Source organism: Triticum aestivum, chromosome 2A (assembly GCF_018294505.1).
Source record: "Triticum aestivum cultivar Chinese Spring chromosome 2A, IWGSC CS RefSeq v2.1, whole genome shotgun sequence".
NCBI lineage: Eukaryota > Viridiplantae > Streptophyta > Magnoliopsida > Poales > Poaceae > Triticum > Triticum aestivum.
Window position 1 is genome coordinate 66418091 of NC_057797.1, and position 17864 is coordinate 66435954.

General features: G+C 46.0%; 2 protein-coding genes across 2 annotated transcripts; one reads left to right on the forward strand and one right to left on the reverse strand.

Moving 5' to 3' along the window:
* Nucleotides 1-5728: 5728 nt before the first annotated feature.
* Nucleotides 5729-7350, forward strand: LOC123187509 (uncharacterized). Its single transcript, XM_044599379.1, has 2 exons — nt 5729-6650; nt 6932-7350. Exons 1-2 carry the CDS (start codon nt 5789-5791, stop codon nt 6976-6978), a joined length of 909 nt encoding a protein of 302 aa, XP_044455314.1. The 5' UTR covers nt 5729-5788; the 3' UTR covers nt 6979-7350.
* A 1073-nt stretch (nt 7351-8423) lies between these two features.
* LOC123191513 (putative F-box/FBD/LRR-repeat protein At2g05300) lies at nt 8424-12141 on the reverse strand. Its single transcript, XM_044604219.1, has 3 exons — nt 12132-12141; nt 10761-10849; nt 8424-10567 (listed from the first exon to the last, which is right to left on the reverse strand). Exons 1-3 carry the CDS (start codon nt 12139-12141, stop codon nt 9671-9673), a joined length of 996 nt encoding a protein of 331 aa, XP_044460154.1. The 3' UTR covers nt 8424-9670.
* Nucleotides 12142-17864: the final 5723 nt, after the last annotated feature.

Consider the following 17864-nt stretch of genomic DNA (forward strand, 5'->3'; position numbering starts at 1 on the left):
GAGTGGATCACTGGACAACGGTCAAAATTATCCTTAGTGGAATAAATACATGTTTCTCGGTTATGGAGGTGACAAAAAGTTCGTCGTAAAGGGTTACATTGATGCAAGCTTTGACACTGACTTGGATGACTCTAAATCTCAATCTGGATACATATTGAAAGTGGGAGCGATTAGCTCGAGTAGCTCCGTGCAGTGCATTGTAGACATAGAAAATTTTCAAAATACTTACGGCTCTGAATGTGGCAGACCCGTTGACTAAATTTCTCTCACAAGCAAAACATGATCACTCTTTGGGTGTTAATCACATAGCAATGTGAACTACATTATTGACTCTAGTAAACCCTTTGGGTATTAGTCACATGGACATGTGAACTAATCACATAAAGATGTGAACTATTGGTGTTAAATCGCATGACGATGTGAACTAGATTATTGACTCTAGTGCAAGTGGGAGACTGAAGGAAATATGCCCTAGAGGCAATAATAAAGTTGTTATTTATATTTCCTTATATCATGATAAATGTTTATTATTCATGCTAAAATTTTATTAACCGGAAACTTGACACATGTGTGAATACATAGACAAAACAGAGTGTCCCTAGTATGCCTCTACTTGACTAGCTTGTTAATCAAAGATGGTTAAGTTTCCTAGCCATAGACATGTGTTGTCATTTGATGAACGGAATCACATCATTAGAGAATGATGTGATGGACAAGACCCATCTGTTAGCTTATCATAATGATCGTTTAGTTTTATTGCTATTGCTTTCTTCATGACTTATACATGTTCCTCTGACTATGAGATTATGCAAGTCCCGAATACCGGAGGAACACCTTGTGTGCTATCAAACGTCACAACGTAACTGGGTGATTATAAAGATGTTCTACATGTGTCTCCGATGGTGTTTGTTGAGTTGGCATAGATGGAGATTAGGATTTGTCACTCCGAGTATCGGAGAGTTATCTCTGGGCCCTCTCGGTAATGCACATCACTAAAAGCCTTGCAAGCAATGTGACTAATGAGTTAGTTGCGAGATGATGCATTACAGAACGAGTAAAGAGACTTGCCGGTAACGAGATTGAACTAGGTATTGAGATACCGACGATCAAATCTCGGGCAAGTAACATACCGATGACAAAGGGAACAACGTATGTTGTTATGCGGTTTGACCGATAAAGATCTTCGTAGAATATGTAGGAGCCAATATGAGCATCCAGGTTCCGCTATTGGTTATTGACCGGAGATGTGTCTCAGTCATGTCTACATAGTTCTCGAACCTGTAGGGTCCGCACGCTTAACATTCGATGATGATCGGTATTATGAGTTTATGTGTTTTGATGTACTGAAGGTAGTTCGGAGCCCCGAATGTGATCACGGACATGACGATGAGTCTCAGAATGGTCGAAACATAAAGATCGATATATTGGAAGGCTATCTTTGGACAGCGGAATGGTTCCGGATGAGTTCGGGCATTTTCCACAGTATCGGGAGGTTACCGGAACCCTCCGGGGAGTCAATGGGCCTTAGTGGAAGAGAGGAGGAGGCGGCCAGGTGGAGGGCGCCCCCCCCCCCCCAATCCCAATCCGAATTGGGGTGGGGGCCGGCCCCCCTTTCCTTCTCTCCCTCTCCCTCTTCCTTCTTCTCCTACTCCAAATAGGAAAGGGGGAAACCTACTCCTATTGGGAGTAGGACTCCCCCCTTGGGCGCGCCATAGAGAGGGCCGGCCCTCCCCTCCTCCTCCACCCCATAGACACACAAGTTGACAGTTGTTTTAGCCGTGTGCGGTGCCCCCCTCCATAGATTTCCACCTTGGTCATATTGTTATAGTGCTTAGGCGAAGCCCTACGTTGGTAACTTCATCATCACTGTCATCACGCTGTCGTGCTGACGAAACTCTCCCTCGGCCTCAGCTGGATCAAGAGTACGAGGGACGTCACTGAGCTGAACGTGTGCAGATCGTGGAGGTGACGTGCGTTCGGTACTTGATCAGTTGGATCACGAAGACGTTCGACTACATCAACCGCATTACTTAACACTTCTGCTTTCGTTCTACGAGGGTACGTGGACACACTCTCCCCGCTCGTTGCTATGCATCTCCTAGATAGATCTTGTGTGATTGTAGGAAACTTTTTGAAATACTGCGTTCCCCAACTTGAGCCCATTTCATCATATATATGAGCCCATTTCATCATTAGAGCACTAAATATGTTTTTTGAGTACAATAGAATATAGATATATGTAACCCTAAGTGTTCATATATATGAACCCTATGTGTTCATATATATGATCCCATCTCATCATTTGTTTATTTTGCTATATTTAGGGTTATTACAAATATATTTAGGTTTTTTTAGGCTTGATTGTCTTAGGCTAGATTGTTTTAGGGTTTTTTTAGGCTTGTGTGTTTTGGGTTGCATATGGGGGTCGTGCATGGTTTGATGTGAGGAAGAGAAACAAAAATGTAAGCAAGTGTGATGGTGAAGTGTCGTCATGCAGATTTGTTTGTTAAAATGAGGGTATTCGAAACAAGAACATATTGCAAAGCTCGGATGACTATAACATTGGATCGAGTGGCAAAAAATTATGAAGTCACATATATTGTGCTAGAACACAATCATTACCTTCAATTGCCACAAACTTGCCACTTGATGGCATCACAAAGGAAGATTTCCAAAGTACAAGCTTTTGAAATAGAAGCCGCTGATGATTCTGGAATCATGCCAAAAGTTGCACATGAGCTTACTTGTCATCAAGTTTAGTTTGGGAGAAGTACACAACTTAGTGAGAGCTTCAACAATTCATTGAAAAACCATTTGAAATCAGATTTTCATATTGTTCGGTTCTTGATGCATTTTGAGAGGACAGTGGAAGTAAAACTAATAAAGGAATTGCAATCTAAATTTGATGCAAGGAAGAAGTTGCCAAGAATCAAGATGCACACACCTATGTTGGTGCTAGCAAGCAAAGAGTACACTCCAATTATTTTTGAAGCTTTCCAAAGCGAATATGAAAGATCAATGGCTGCATACACTGGAGCATTAGATGGACATAACAAGTTCGCAGTTGCTATTGGGAGTTTGCATGGTGATTTAAAATTCGAGGAGGAGCGCATAATGATTGGTGATCCTCTAACCCAAACAGTTTCATGTAGTTGTGGAATGTTCAATAGGACGGGAATATTGTGGGGACATGGTATCAAAGTGCTTGATTTGATGAATATAAAAGTATTGCCAGCACATTATATCTTAAAGAGGTGGACTAGAGAAGCATGCAATGGAAGCATACACGATAGACAAGGAAGGAACGTGATAGAAAATCCAAACTTGGAAGCCCAACTTCGGTAGAAGGATTCGTCTCACGAATTTCACACTTTGGCATATAAAATAACCTACTCTCTATAATGTTGTTTGATGTTAGAAAATGCACTTGATTGCGTTGGTCCACAACTAGAGGATAAACTCAATGCAACTACCAATGCGCTGTATAAGCCATGCAATGACAAAGAAAATGTTGACCCAAATATGCAACAAACAAATGAGGTTCTTAGTACTGCAAAGCTCAAGAAAAAAGAGGTTCAATAAAAAAATTGAGAAGACAAACTTGGCTTGATAAGTTACTCAAAAGGAAGCGCAAGCCAACTAAAGTTGCTCCATCCAAAAACCAAAGAGCAAAGGTATGTAGCAATATGTACATGATGTGTTGTTACCGTCCATTCCTAAACTTACTAGAAGTTTTATTGCAGCAACACAAGAAACATGATGGTGCATAGCCTCAAGCAGGAGTGGAGAAGGATGGGCGCAATAAAGGAGCAAATATGGAGTTTCAAGAGTGCAACAAGACAATGAGTTACATGCAGCTCTTGACAGCTACCCGTTATGATGAAAATCTGTTCTAGCATGTACAAGCTTTTAGATAGTATTTTGGGCGGTGTCAACTGTATTTTGGACAGGGTTGACTATAGTAATTTGGACTTGTGGGCTAACTATAGTTTTTTGTGGCCTATGTGTACTAGTAAAAGGGCCAACTCTATGTACTTGAATGATTATGTAAGAACAAATTTCAATGTCAAGTGCTTTAAAAATTAGTTTGTTCAGACCTGCAAAAGAATTTGTATTGTGTTCAACTTTCCGTTGTTGTTGTTGTGTTTTCCTGAACCTGTTAACTCATGGGCTAATACTAGCAAACTTCAACAAAAAAAGGAGTACGTCTGAACACTTCAATACAACCACCAGTGCACTGTATTTGTGTTAATTAACTGAACCGATGCAAGTTTGCTAGTATTGTGTTAACTGAACCGATGCTCTGCTCTCTTCTCTGCCTGAAGAAAGTGCACTCCGTTCTCTGTTGCTTTGTCCACTCATTCAGTTTCTTTTGACTGTGAACTGCTGCTGGCCACTGGATCAATTCCAACGGTGGATGGTAGGGGGCAAGGTACGCTGTGCCTTGGCCACAGCAGATCTCGGTCCATAAAGGTAGACCAAAAAATGGACTAAGACAACTAAATGTGATGTCAGCTGTATGGGACCAAACTATATCTCATCTAGATGAATTCTAAGCACTCTCATCAATATTTATACAACTTCGGTATTTTATATAAATGGAAGCTAAAGATTTTGACAAAATTGACAGAGAAATAATGAAGGATACATAGGGTATTAATCTCCTACGATTCTGTAAGTTCAGAATATAATAAAACTGACGTGATCTCTTGTACTCTGCTTGCTAATAAATACATGACCAGGTGGCTCGAGAGGGGTGTGTCGAACCACCACGGAAAATTATCTGTGCTGAGGACTGGACGATCTCTCTAAGTTGCTTGACTATTGCTTCTTGTGTATCCCTGTCCCTTGGAAAGAACCCAGGAATCTCAGACAGCTCATGAACCCAGGAATCTTCCATGAAGGTTCCACTCTTTGAGCACCACACCATCTTATTCTTGCTTCATCACCATCCAGGCATGGATGTTCAAACATCTGCATTCAACCACCAATACAAAAATTATAAGGGGTTATGGTAGGATGTTCAAACTGTTAGAACAGGGTTGTGCTGTGTGTGTAGTTATCATATTGTATAGGGGCTTCTTTGCTTATTTCCCTTCATGTATATGTGCTGGCCTGTTGGCCCGATGGAATATAGGCTCACTTCATAACATGGTATAAGAGCTAGGGTTAGGTTCCCCAGCCGCCGCCGCCGCCTCTGGTCGCCGCCGCCGCGGCCGCCGCCGGCCGCCGCTCCTCTCTTCATCGAGCCTCTCCCCTCTTCTTTCTGGTAGCTGCTGCCGCCTACTGGTCCAGGCCGCCGCCGTTCCAGGCCGCTGCTGCCGCCATCCTTCCCGGCCGGCGCCGCCGCCTCAACGTGCTGCTGCTGCTCTTCAACGAGCTGCTGCTGCTGTTGCTCCTCTTCTCTGCTGCTGCTGCTGCTCTTCTTCAACGAGCTGCTGCTGCTGCTGCTCTTCTTCAACGAGCTGCTGCTGCTGCTCTTCAAAGTGCGGCTGCTGCTGCTCTTCTCCTCCTGGTCTGCTGCTGCCATCAAGCTGTGCCTCCTGCTGCTACTGGTCTTCAATGAGCTGCTGTTGCTGCTCTGCTGCAATGGCGCCCTCCACCACCACCGGTGCTGTCCCAGTCCCACGATGTCCTGTTATCTTCAACGGACAGAACTACAGGGACTGGGTGCAGCACATGAAGCTGCAGGGAGCACCTCTCTGGTGCTCTGCCTTGTCCCCTGCTGCCCACTCCTCTAGCTGAGTTGGCCTTCCCTGTTGATGCCGATGAAACCAAGCAACGTGAGATGCTAGATGCTTTTGAAGAGGCCACTGAAGAGTATCAGAATCAACTCCACTTATACAAGCAATGGACAAATGATGATGCTCGAGCCTCTTCTATCTTGGTGAACAGCATGGATGTTGATCTCACCATGGATGTGGTGGCCCTTACCACTGCATATCAGATGTGGGAGCACCTTCGCCATCGCTATGAGTCTACAGGGGATGCCATGTATCTCTCTGTTGTTCGTCAAGAGCAACAACTACAACAGGGAGATGCTACTGTGGATGATTTCTACAAGGAGATGTCGGCGGTGTGGCGCCAATTGGACTCTCTGGGAGCTGATGTTTGTCGCAGATGTCAGTGTTGTGTGCGGCAACAAGCTAAGCTGGAGGTTCGTCGCCTCTACGACTTCCTCACTCGCCTCCGGCCGGAGTTCGAGCAGAGTCGTGCTCAGCTATTGGCACGCCATCCTCGGCTCTCTACTCTGGAGGCCCTTGCTGAGGTGCGATCTGAGGAGGTGCGCCTACGGAGCACGGGCTTATTGCCATCCTCTTCAGCTGTCCTGGCTGCCCGCGTTCCACCACCGCTGCCTGGTGTGCCCTCTTCTACACAGGTGGCAGCAACCTCCACTAGTGCTTTCTGCAACTACTGCAAGCAGGATGGTCACATGATCACGGAGTGCATCAAGAGGAGGAAACAGGGTCGCCGTGGTGGCCGTCCTCAAAAGGACTCGGGAGGCTCCTCTAATTTTCGTGAGGGCTCCCTTGAGAAGGTTCACCAGGAGATGCTCACCTTGCTGCGCCGCCTTACTGCTTCTGCACCATCCTCAGGTTCTGCTGGTTCTGCTGGTCAGACGTCTGGTCCACCACCGCACTCTTCGTCAGGTACATCTTTGCCCTGGATTCTTGATTATGGGGCCTCCTTTCACATGACACCACACAGAGATCATCTTTGTGCTGTCAATTCCGTGCCTTCTCCTCTTACAGTTCAGACTGCAGATGGCACTTCTCTTTCTGTTGCCGCAAGAGGGACTCTTTCCACGTCTTCTTTTCATGCCCCTGCCGTTTCTCATGTTCCTAAACTGACTATGCAACTTCTATCTGCTGGTCAACTTACTGACTTGGGTTGTCGTGTTATTCTGGATTCTGACTCTTGTTGTGTTCAGGATCGTCGTACGGGGACTCTGGTTGGGATCGGTCCTCGGCGCCATGACTCTCAGCGCCTTTGGGAGCTCGATTGGCTGCGCCTTCCTTCCGCTGCGTCCTCTAGCCAGTCGGACATCACCACCCCTTTTGCTTCAGCTGCCACCTCCACCACATCCTTCGCTCAGTGGCATCATCGATTGGGTCACATTTGTGGCTCCCGCTTGTCTTCTTTGGTTAGGAGTGGTGTTCTAGGGTCTGTATCTGGTGATAGTTCACTAACTTGTATGGGTTGTAAGCTTGGCAAGCAGATACAACTTCCATATCCCTCTAGTAATTCTGTTTCTCAACGACCTTTTGAACTTGTTCACTCTGATGTATGGGGTCCTGCCCCCTTTGTTTCGAAAGGGGGTCACAAATATTATATAATTTTCATTGATGATTTTTCTCGCCACACTTGGATCTACTTTATGTCATCTCATAGTCAAGTGCTTCAAATTTACAAGTCGTTTGCTACCATGGTTCGCACTCAGTATGATTCCTCTGTTCGAGTTTTTCATGCTGATTCGGCTGGCGAGTACTTATCTCGTGCGCTTCGTGGTTTCCTTGCTGAACAGGGTACCCTTCCTCAGTATTCCTGTCCTGGTGCACACGCTCAAAATGGGGTGGCTGAACGCAAACATCGTCACGTCCTTGAGACTGCTCGTGCTCTTCTTTTATCTTCTGCTGTTCCCCCGCACTTTTGGGCTGAGGCTGTCTCTACCGCTGTTTATCTCATTAATATTCAGCCTTCTGTTGCTCTTCAGGGAGGGATACCAGTTGATCATCTAGGTGATGGTCCAGCTGATTATAGTGGTCTACGCCTGTTTGGTTGTGCCTGTTTTGTTCTTCTCCACCCTCATGAACGCACCAAATTGACTGCTCAATCTGTTGAATGTGTTTTCCTTGGCTACAGTTTGGAGCACAAAGGTTACCGTTGCTGGGACCCTATTGCTCGAAGACTGAGAATCTCCAAAGATGTCACTTTTGATGAGTCTCGCTCCTTCTACCCTCGTCATTCTTCTACTGCCACAACCGAGTCGTTAGTCGAGCCTCTCTCTTTTTTGACTCTACCTGATTCTTCACCTTTATCGTCACCTGGTAGGTCCACTCCTAGCCTTTCACCTGTGTCTGCTCATGAGCTTCAGCTTACACAGGATGAGGTTTCTATTCCTGACTCTCCTACTCGGGTTGAGCCATCCACTCTCTCTCCTTTTCCTTTTACCTACTCCCGTTGTGCTCAACACCCTTCTCCCTCTGATGCGCCACCTTCCACTTCCCCTCTCTCTCCGCTTCCTTTTGTCTACTCCCGTCGTGCTCGGCACCCTTCTCCCTCGGATGCGCCCACTTCCACTTCCACTCCTTCCCTGTTGGGTCCCATTCCTTCAAAACCACCTACCCCTCCTGCTCCTCGGTATAATCTGCGTGATCGCCACACTCTCCAGCCTCCTGCATACTATGTTGCTGCTGCTACCACTCTTGTTGAGCCGTCTACATATCGTGAGGTTGCTGCTCATTCTGAATGGCAGCATGCTATGGCAGAGGAAATTCATGCTCTTGAGCGCACAGGCACTTGGGACCTTGTACCCCTGCCTACAGGTGTTAGACCCATCACTTGCAAATGGGTCTACAAGGTTAAGACACATTCAAATGGTTCTCTCGTGCGCTACAAAGCTCGTCTTGTTGCGCGTGGCTTCCAGCAGGAGTATGGTCGTGACTATGATGAGACTTCTGCTCCTGTTGCTCACATGACCACTGTTCGCACTCTTTTGGCTGTTGCTGCTGTTCGACAGTGGTCCATCTCTCAATTAGATGTCAAGAATGCCTTCTTGAATGGTGAGCTGCGGGAAGTGGTCTATATGCAGCCGCCTCCTGGCTATACTGTCTCTGATGGCACTGTCTGTCGCCTTCGGCACGCTCTTTACGGGCTGAAACAAGCTCCTCGTACCTAGTTTGAGCGTTTCTCCGCCGTCATCACAAGGATCGGGTGCTCTGCTAGTGTTCATGATCCTGCTCTGTTTATTCACACTTCTCCTTGCGGTCGCACCCTTTTACTACTCTATGTTGATGACATGATTATCACAGGGGCTGACCACCAATTCATTGATTTTGTGAAGAAACGTCTACATGAGCAATTCTTGATGACTGATTTGGGTTCTCTTCGCTACTTTCTTGGACTTGAGATCATTTCTTCCCCTAAGGGTATTTATCTCTCTCAAGAGAAGTACATCCAAGATCTTCTCACTCGTGCCTGCCTCACTGATCAGCGCACGGTTGACACTCCTATGGAGTTTGGTCTCCATCTTCGTCCTGGTGAGGGTGAACCCCTTGCAGATCCCACACGCTACCGCCATCTTGTTGGGAGCCTTGTCTATCTAGGCATCACTCGTCCTGACATTTCTTATGCTGTGCACATTCTAAGTCAGTTTGTCTCTGCTCCCACTCAACTTCACTACAGTCACCTTCTTCGTGTTCTTCGTTACCTTCGTGGTACCGTGACTCGTCGCTTATTCTTCCCTCGCTCCAGCTCTCTTCAGCTTCAGGCCTACTGTGATGCTACCTGGGCCAGCGATCCCACTGATCGCCGCTCTCTCTCTGCCTATTGTGTTTTTCTTGGCTCCTCCCTGATTGCCTGGAAGACCAAGAAGCAGAATGTTGTATCTCGCTCCAGTGCTGAGGCTGAGCTGCGAGCTATGGCGTCCGTGACTGCAGAAATTACTTGGCTACGATGGCTTCTTCAGGATTTTGGTGTTTCCACTGCTACACCGACCCCTCTGCTCTCCGACAGCACTGAGGCACTCAGCATTGACCGTGATCCTGTTAAGCATGAGCTCACCAAGCACATCGGTGTTGATGCCTCCTACACTCGTTCTCAGGTGCAAGACAGAATTGTGGCCCCTCAGTACCTGCCAACGGACCCGCTCTAGTTTTGGAAGGCAGAGCACCTCAGCTCTTTTCAATGACAAGTAGACTTCTAGAACTCTGAGATTCGAATGTGGCGCATTGATCTTCCATACAGATAAGTCCCCGGTGTCACAGTGGTCCAGACGAAGGTGCAGCAATTGCTTGCAACAATCAAACAGGAGGTGATTCATGTCGCGTTCGGCGAAGCAAACATTATGTAGATGAAGCCTTGTGAGGCAGCGAAGAACACTAGGGTACTCACTGAAAAATCCATCCACATCCCGAGCTTGCCGTAACATAACCTCGTTGTCGGAGTCCTTGACCTCCTTCTCAGTTAAAATGGCAAGTTCCAAATCTTTTAGCATCTCGCTGTCAATGGCATTGCTAACTAGCAGGCCAATGTCACGCGAATAGTTGCCCATGAGGTAAAGCTTGAGGCATAGTGTTGAGATGGTGTGTTCCCTGCGGGGCTGAGCCAAGAAGCTGCTAGTGGCTCTTGTCAGAGACGCCATTGCTTGATCAGTGTGTGCAGCCCCTGTACATGGGGCACTAAGGAAGTCCGTGACATGAAGTTTGAGATCAGGAAGTAGCCACGACAAGTTTCTCCACCGCGTTGACAAAACGCTAGTCCTTGCTGCCATGGCAAGGTCGACTCTCCCCAAGATAGAGATTAAAATGTCATCGGTCAACGCGCTGAGCCTATCTTCCTCGCCTTTCTGCAACAAGAATATATATCATCCATGGATACAGTCAGGTCAACATGCAAAGAATAGAAGGTTCTAAGCATAAGTAATCGTTGCATCATCTCTAGCAAGAACACTGCATTTTTTGTGATGTGTAAGATCATTTATTTGGAACTTCAGTATATAGGAGTAGGCAGAGCAGGTAGCAAAGAAGAACTTACATGGCGGCGCGCGCACTATCTGACTCCATGGATAATAACCTCCGAGTCCAGGGAGCCCTGAACAGCCCATCTTTTATGTAGGGAGCTCTGGTCTCTATTTATTCAGAGAGGACGAGATGATGACGATGCTCTAAATCGGTCCGACCAGAATCTGAAGTAGAGAATCTCCGACCTCTGTTGGATGAAACCGAATAATAACCTCCTCCGAGTCCAGTATGCCTTCTCTCTCTCTCTCTCTCTCTCGCTCCCTCTCCCTCCCTCCCTCTCCCTCTCCCTCCCTCTCCCCCTCTCTCCCCCTCTCTCCCTCTCTCTCTGAGATGAAACCGAATCGTACAGACAACAGCCTGACGACCGCGTTGACACAATGATTTACGCTGGAGAAGACGGACTATAATTTACGAGTATGTTCGACCGCGTGGTAAATCCACATCCACACGTTTGCTATTGCTGGTGGAGGAGGGGATTGCAGCCTGTAAAAAGGATCATCTCACGGCCTACAAAATCAACCACCCCGTCCGTCTTTCGAAATCCCTGTAAACGGACGCTCTTCCACTCGCAGAACAATTATTGTTCTGCTATTAACAACGGATCAAGAAAATCAGCTGCCTTGGATAGAGTTGGGGGAGGTTAACGAGCCCCTGAAAATCGAGCCAATCAATCAGTCCGGCACATCAGACCCTGCCTAGGACGCGAGGAGAGAAAGAGGGCAGCAGCCAAGCGGCGGAGCGAGGGCCTCACCTTGTCCTTCTTCGAGGGCGGCGGCGTTCCGTCCGTGCCCGCTTGACGGCGGCTCGGGATAACCCTAGGCGAGGGGAGATGCCAACCGCCCACCGCAGAGCAGGAGTTGTATGTTTTTTTTCCTTGAGAAATAGCAGGAGTTGTATAGTGCTATATTCTTGGGCTACAACGGGCCTTCGTTTCGGACTAGATCATTTGTGGGCCAGCTGCGTTTGCGGCCCAGTTCAGCCTGGCTGAGTAAAAATAGGTTTTGGGTCAAGTTCCGCACTGAGTTCAGCCTCACTGAAGCGGCTACAGTAATCGGGCTGGTCCATTTCGTGCAGAATTAAAGAAAAAGGGAAGGGAAAAGGAGAGCATGAGGGATCGATCCCTGGAGCTATTGTTCGTCTTAAGTAAAGGGGGTGAGACCTACCATATGACACATGTGGTAAGCAATAAAAACATTCAAAAAAAAAGGAGACGAGAATACTTGAAGTGAGTCAAGTCGGTTTTCTCCGGGTGTTTTTTCGTTTCTTTTCTTTTTTTCTTCTCCGTTCTTTTCATTTGTTTCTTTAGTTTTATTCATTTTATTTTTTCTTTGATTTATTTTGTTTCTTTTTCAGTTTTCATTTTTTGTTTCCTTTCATTCTGTTGGTTACCATTCTGCATTTTTCGTTTATGTCAACAACATTTTTCTAATTCACATTTTTTCGTATAAATTTAGGTAAATATTTTTATACACATTTTCAACATTTTTCAAATGATTGATTAACATTTTTCAAATGATTGATTAACATTTTTCAAATATAATATTTTTTGTGTGTTAATAGTTTTTTGAAAACATGGTCAACATTTTTAAATATACACTTCTAAACTTTTTCAAATTCTTTATTAACATTTTTTCAAATATAATATTAACATATTCTAAAATGGTCAACATTTTTTATATGCAAATCGAACATTTTTTAAATTGTTGATTAACAGTTTTTAATGCAATATTACCATGTTTTTAACACATGGTCAACATTTTTTAAACAAATTTAACATTTTTCTAATGCTTGATTAACCTGTTACAAATACTTGTTCAATATTTTTTCATGCTTGTTTCACATTTTTATATACATGATAAAAAATCATCATTTTTAATACATGGTAAACAAGTCCTATATAAATTTAATATTTTTCAATTGCTTGATTAACCCTTTTCAAATACTTGTTCAACATTTTTTTCAAATGCTTGATTAATATATTTATATACATGATTAAAGTTTTTGGCATTTTTTTAATAGATGGTCAACGTTTTCTCTAGACATGTTAACATTTTTCAAATGCTTGATTAACGTTTTTCAAATACATGTTCAACATTTATTCTAAATGCCTGATTAACATTTTTTAAAATACAAGATCTTCTTTTCGGACACATGTTTTTTATACATTTTTCATATATGTATACACATTTTCTCTATACACATTTAACATTTTTCTAATGCTTAGCTAATATTTGTTGTATTTTTTTAAAATGTATATATATATATATATATATGTATATATACATAATATAATATAAACAAATTAAAAAATAAAGCAAAAGCGAACACATAAAAAGTAAAAAAGAAGAAGCAAAAAACGGCCTCTCGCACGCCTGGGCTGGCCCAATTCGCCCTCCCATTCAGGGAGGGTTTTCCCTAGGTCTCGCAGAACGCAAGGTATATGGGCCCCGAGTTTGGTTCCCCGCGGGCGCCCCTATTTGTTGCCTTACGCGAGCGCAGGGCCGGCCGGTGAGGTTTTCATACAGCGTAAATGCATTAATCCGAAAAACTGCGCGTACATGCGTTTTCTGCTAGGGGTTTCTTCTCCCGGGGCGATTCTGTCGCCGCCGTCGAGCTTTTCCTTCCCTCCCCCGATCACACCTCTGGTCTTGACTCGGGCCGATCTCGGGGTGACCCTTTGTCACTGCGGGACCTAGGTCGACTCCTCAACCGTGAGAAGGGAGTTAGGGCCCCTGCAACACCCGATTGGATCTAAAGTCGGGTTAGGGTTCCAGAGTTATGGCAGCGGGCAGCTCCTCGACGGCAAGGGCGCCTGGAGGAAATCCCGCTGGAGAGATAGCAAAGATGATGGCGGAGCTTGGACTTCGCGAGGAAGACTTGGACGACATCGTCTACGACGAGAAAGAGGCACCTCCAGAGGCGGTGAGATGGATCGCCGTAGCCCGTGTCCACATCAACAAGCCCTATAGCCACTTCTGGTTCTTCAAGAACATGCGAGTGGCCTGGGATCTAGTGCATGATTGCAAGTTCCGCCCTCTGGAAGACAATCTTTACACGGTGCAATTTTCCTGTTTGGGGGATTGGGAGCGGGTCATGCAGGACGGCCCATGGAACTTCCGCGGAAACGCAGTCATATCACCGTATGATGGGGTCACTCAGCCGTCCATGGTAGCCCTGGATACAATGGACATTTGGGTTCAGATCCATGACGTCCCAGACAAGTATGCCCATCTCGTCACAGCTCTCGCAGGCAAGGTGGGTGAGGTTATCTTCACGGAACCACAATCTCAGGACTTTGCGGGCAACTTGTACCGTGTGCGGGTCAAGGTCAATGTCTTTCAACCGTTAAAGAATGCGGTCTCAATGATCAGAGATGGTGAGCGCCAAATCTATAGTCAAGTATGAAAAACTCCCTGATTGGTGTGCAGTGTGCGGGCATCTTGGCCACGTTTTCAAGGAACACGGTGATGGTATACACGCACCAAAAAAACTGTTCTTCAAAGACCTCCGTGCATCATGGGCTATGAGGACAGGTGCTGGCCCTAGTGGCGGGCGCGGACGAAGGGGAGGAAGAGGCCGTGCTGGCCGAGCCAGTGCAAGGACCGGGAGAGAGAGGGATGTGGAGGAGTTTGGAACTATTCACGCAAGCGACCCTGCTATGGTTGCTGACATAGAGATGCTGGATGGAAACAGAAAAAGGAGTGACAGAGATGCTACACTGATTTTGAAGGATCAGTCCCCGGCTGACCTTAATGACAACCACCTAGCGATTGTGCCAGCAGGTGTGAATTCGGTCAGCCCTCCCCCAAAGCGGGAACCAAAAAGGGTCAAGGCCAGTGAAGGCAAGGAGGGAACCAGTGTTGCTGCAAAACCAAGTTTGGCGGGCCCTAGCGACGGGCGCCGCCGGGCCCAATGAGTGTCCTAGCTTGGAACTGTTGTGGCGCTGGCAAACCGGCGACAGTTCGAGAGCTTCGCGATATGGCGAGGCAGTTTGCCCCCTCGATCCTCTGCATCTTAGAAACCCAGATCGAGGGAACTCGAGTAGAGAGTTTGTCTAGCACCTTAAACTTTGATAATAGTTTTGCAGTTAGTAGCACTGGTAGGAGTGGTGGTCTTGGAATTTTTTGGAATAATTCAATAAAGGTAGAAATTGCTGGTTACTTGGAGTATCATATTGATGTGCTGGTTGATGATCTAGTAGATACTAGAACACGGGTGACCTTTGTTTATGGAGAAGCGCAGGTTCCGGAGAGGTACAAAACTTGGGATATGCTCCGAGGCATTGCAAGCAATAGCAATCTCCCCTGGGCTGTTATCGGCGATTTTAATGAAGTGCTTCACGCACATGAGCATGATGGAGTAGGCCAGCGTAGCCAGGCCCAAATGGATGCGTTCCGCGATGCTTTGGACACATGCGGACTGACAGATATCGGCTATACAGGCAAGGGATGGACATTTGAGAAAAAGGTTACAGGGGGCTCGTTTACTCGAGTTCGGCTAGACAGATGTGTGGCTAATACTGCATGGTGTATGGCGTTCCCATTGCATGCACTTGAGCACAAAAGAGCAGCTATATCCGATCACATCCCCATCTTGCTAAAATATCAAGACGTCCAGGCATGCAGGAGAGCACCCAAAGCTTTTAAGTATGAGCTGATGTGGGAAAGAGAGCCAGACTTGTTTAATTGTGTAGGCACGGGTTGGAAGGAGAAACCTGCAGACTCGGTTGCAGACATGCATGGAAAGCTGCAGCAATTGGCGGGGAACCTATCTGCTTGGGATCGGACGCATTTTGGTTCTGTCAGGGGCGAGATACGCCAGCTGCAGACGGAGCTGGATAGGCTGCGGGGGATCCCAGGACGAACGGGACCCGCGCACAGGGAACTAAAAATAAAAGAGCGCCTGGTGGACCTCTACCACCGAGAAGAACTGCTGTGGCGCCAACGGGCCCGTCTGGAATGGCTGCAGCATGGCGACAAAAATTCCTATTATTTTCACCTTAGGGCGAGCAGAAGGCGCCGTAAAAATCAAATTAAAAATCTGCAACGCCCGGATGGTCAGTTAACAACTGACGAGGTGGAAATGGAAGATTTTTTTTTTGCGATGGCGTGTAAATGGAAGAATTGGCTACAACCTTTTATAAAAACCTATATACGTCTGAGGGAGTCAATGATATGGACCGGGTTCTTAATACAGTGCCATGCAGGGTCACATCTGATATGAATGATAAGTTAAATGCTCCGTACAATTCGCAAGAGGTGAAGAATGCGCATTTTCAGATGTTCCTTTTAAAGGCCCCGGGGCCCGATGGCTTTCCGGCGCATTTTTTCCAGTGTCATTGGGATGTCTGTGGCGAAGAGGTGACTAGGGCGGTGTTGAGAATTGTTATGGGTACAGAATCAGCAGAATGCATAAATGAGACCATATTGGTTCTGATCCCGAAGGTAAAAAACCCTACCCTCTTGTCACAATTTCGGCCCATTAGTCTTTGCAACGTGTTGTATAAAATTGCATCCAAGGTTATCTCAAATCGATTGAAACTTGTTCTGCCTGACATAATTTCTGAGGAGCAGTCTGCTTTTGTCCCTGGGAGATTGATAACAGATAACATAATAACTGCGTATGAATGCCTTCATTTTATGAAACGCAACAAGGCCAAGGGAAATCAACACTGTGCTCTTAAGCTTGATATGATGAAGGCCTATGACAAGGTGGAATGGACTTATCTGAGGGCAATGATGCTCAAGTTGGGTTTCACCAACAACTGGGTTGATATAGTAATGGGAATGGTAAGCACCGTCAAATTTTCGGTGTTATTCAATGGAAAGAAGTTGCAGGAGTTCAAACCTTCTTGTGGTATACGACAAGGGGACCCTATATCCCCATACCTGTTCTTGATTGCGGCAGAGGGCCTTTCGTGCCTCCTAAAATATAGAAGTGAGTCATCAAATCTTCATGGTCTGAAAGTGGCGCCTACGACACCACCAGTCAACCATCTATTATTTGCAGATGACAGCCTGCTGTTTTTCAAGGCGAATGGTATGGGTGCTTAGGAGGTGCACCAGCTGTTAGATATATATTGTAATGCAACTGGTCAGCGCATCAATTATCATAAGTCCTCAATCTCTTTTAGTAAGGGAGTTCCAGAGTCGGTGAGAGACGAAATTAAAGGAATCCTTAATGTGCCAAGTGAAACCCTCAATGAAAAATACTTGTGCATGCCATCTGATATTGGGACATCAAAGAATGGGGCCTTTAAATATTTGAAAAACAGATTGTGGAACAAGATACAGGGTTGGATAGAGAGAACAATGTCATCTGCTGGGAAGGAAGTTCTGGTCAAAGCAGTAGCTCAGGCGGTACCTGTTTTCTCTATGTCTTGTTTTAAATTGCCTAGAGGGCTCTACGAGCATCTCAATATGTTAATTCGAAAATTTTGGTGGGGCAGTAAAGATGGTCACCGTAAACCACACTGGGTCTCGTGGAGGGAAATGACAAAACCGAAAGGCATGGGCGGCTTGGGCTTCAAAGATTTCGAACTATTCAATTTGGCTATGTTAGCGAAGCAAGCATGGCGCATGTTGCAAGATCCAGAGTCATTGAGCGCCCGTGTGGTAAGGAGTGTTTATCATCCAAACTCATCAATTTTGCAGGCTACCCTCGGCAACCACCCTAGCCAGATATGGAGAGCTATCATTGAAGGAAGAGATGTTTTGAAACAGGGTTTGATCAGGCGAATTGGCAATGGAACAACAACTAATATATGGAACGATAACTGGATACCTCAGGACGAGATGCTAAGTCGTATGGGAGTAGGGTTCCAAACCCCCCAGTGATGGTGTCTGAACTAATAGATGCTACCTCGGCAACGTGGGATTTTCAGAGGTTGCATGACGTGTTTATGCCAATGGACATTCCGGCCATCATGGGCATACCCTTGTGCACAAGGAATGTGGAGGATTATTGGAGCTGGCATTTTGAGAGGAGCGGAGTATTCACAGTAAAATCAGCTATAGAATGCTTGTGGCAACGAAATTGAGAAGGGAGGCGTGGCTGGAGGAATCGGCTGGATCCTCAAGTACAAACACCGAAGAGAAACCTTGGAAGATGTTGTGGAAAACT

Bases quoted from the DNA above. Each gene is read 5' to 3' on its own strand.
- LOC123187509 (XM_044599379.1), top strand. From the start codon at position 5,789: ATGCTAGATGCTTTTGAAGAGGCCACTGAAGAGTATCAGAATCAACTC. The intron at 6,651-6,931 runs GTACATCTTTGC...TGTTGTGTTCAG, and splicing joins ACCACCGCACTCTTCGTCAG to GATCGTCGTACGGGGACTCT.
- LOC123191513 (XM_044604219.1), bottom strand. The intron at 10,568-10,760 runs GCCATGTAAGTT...TTCTTGTTGCAG, and splicing joins AGTCAGATAGTGCGCGCGCC to AAAGGCGAGGAAGATAGGCT.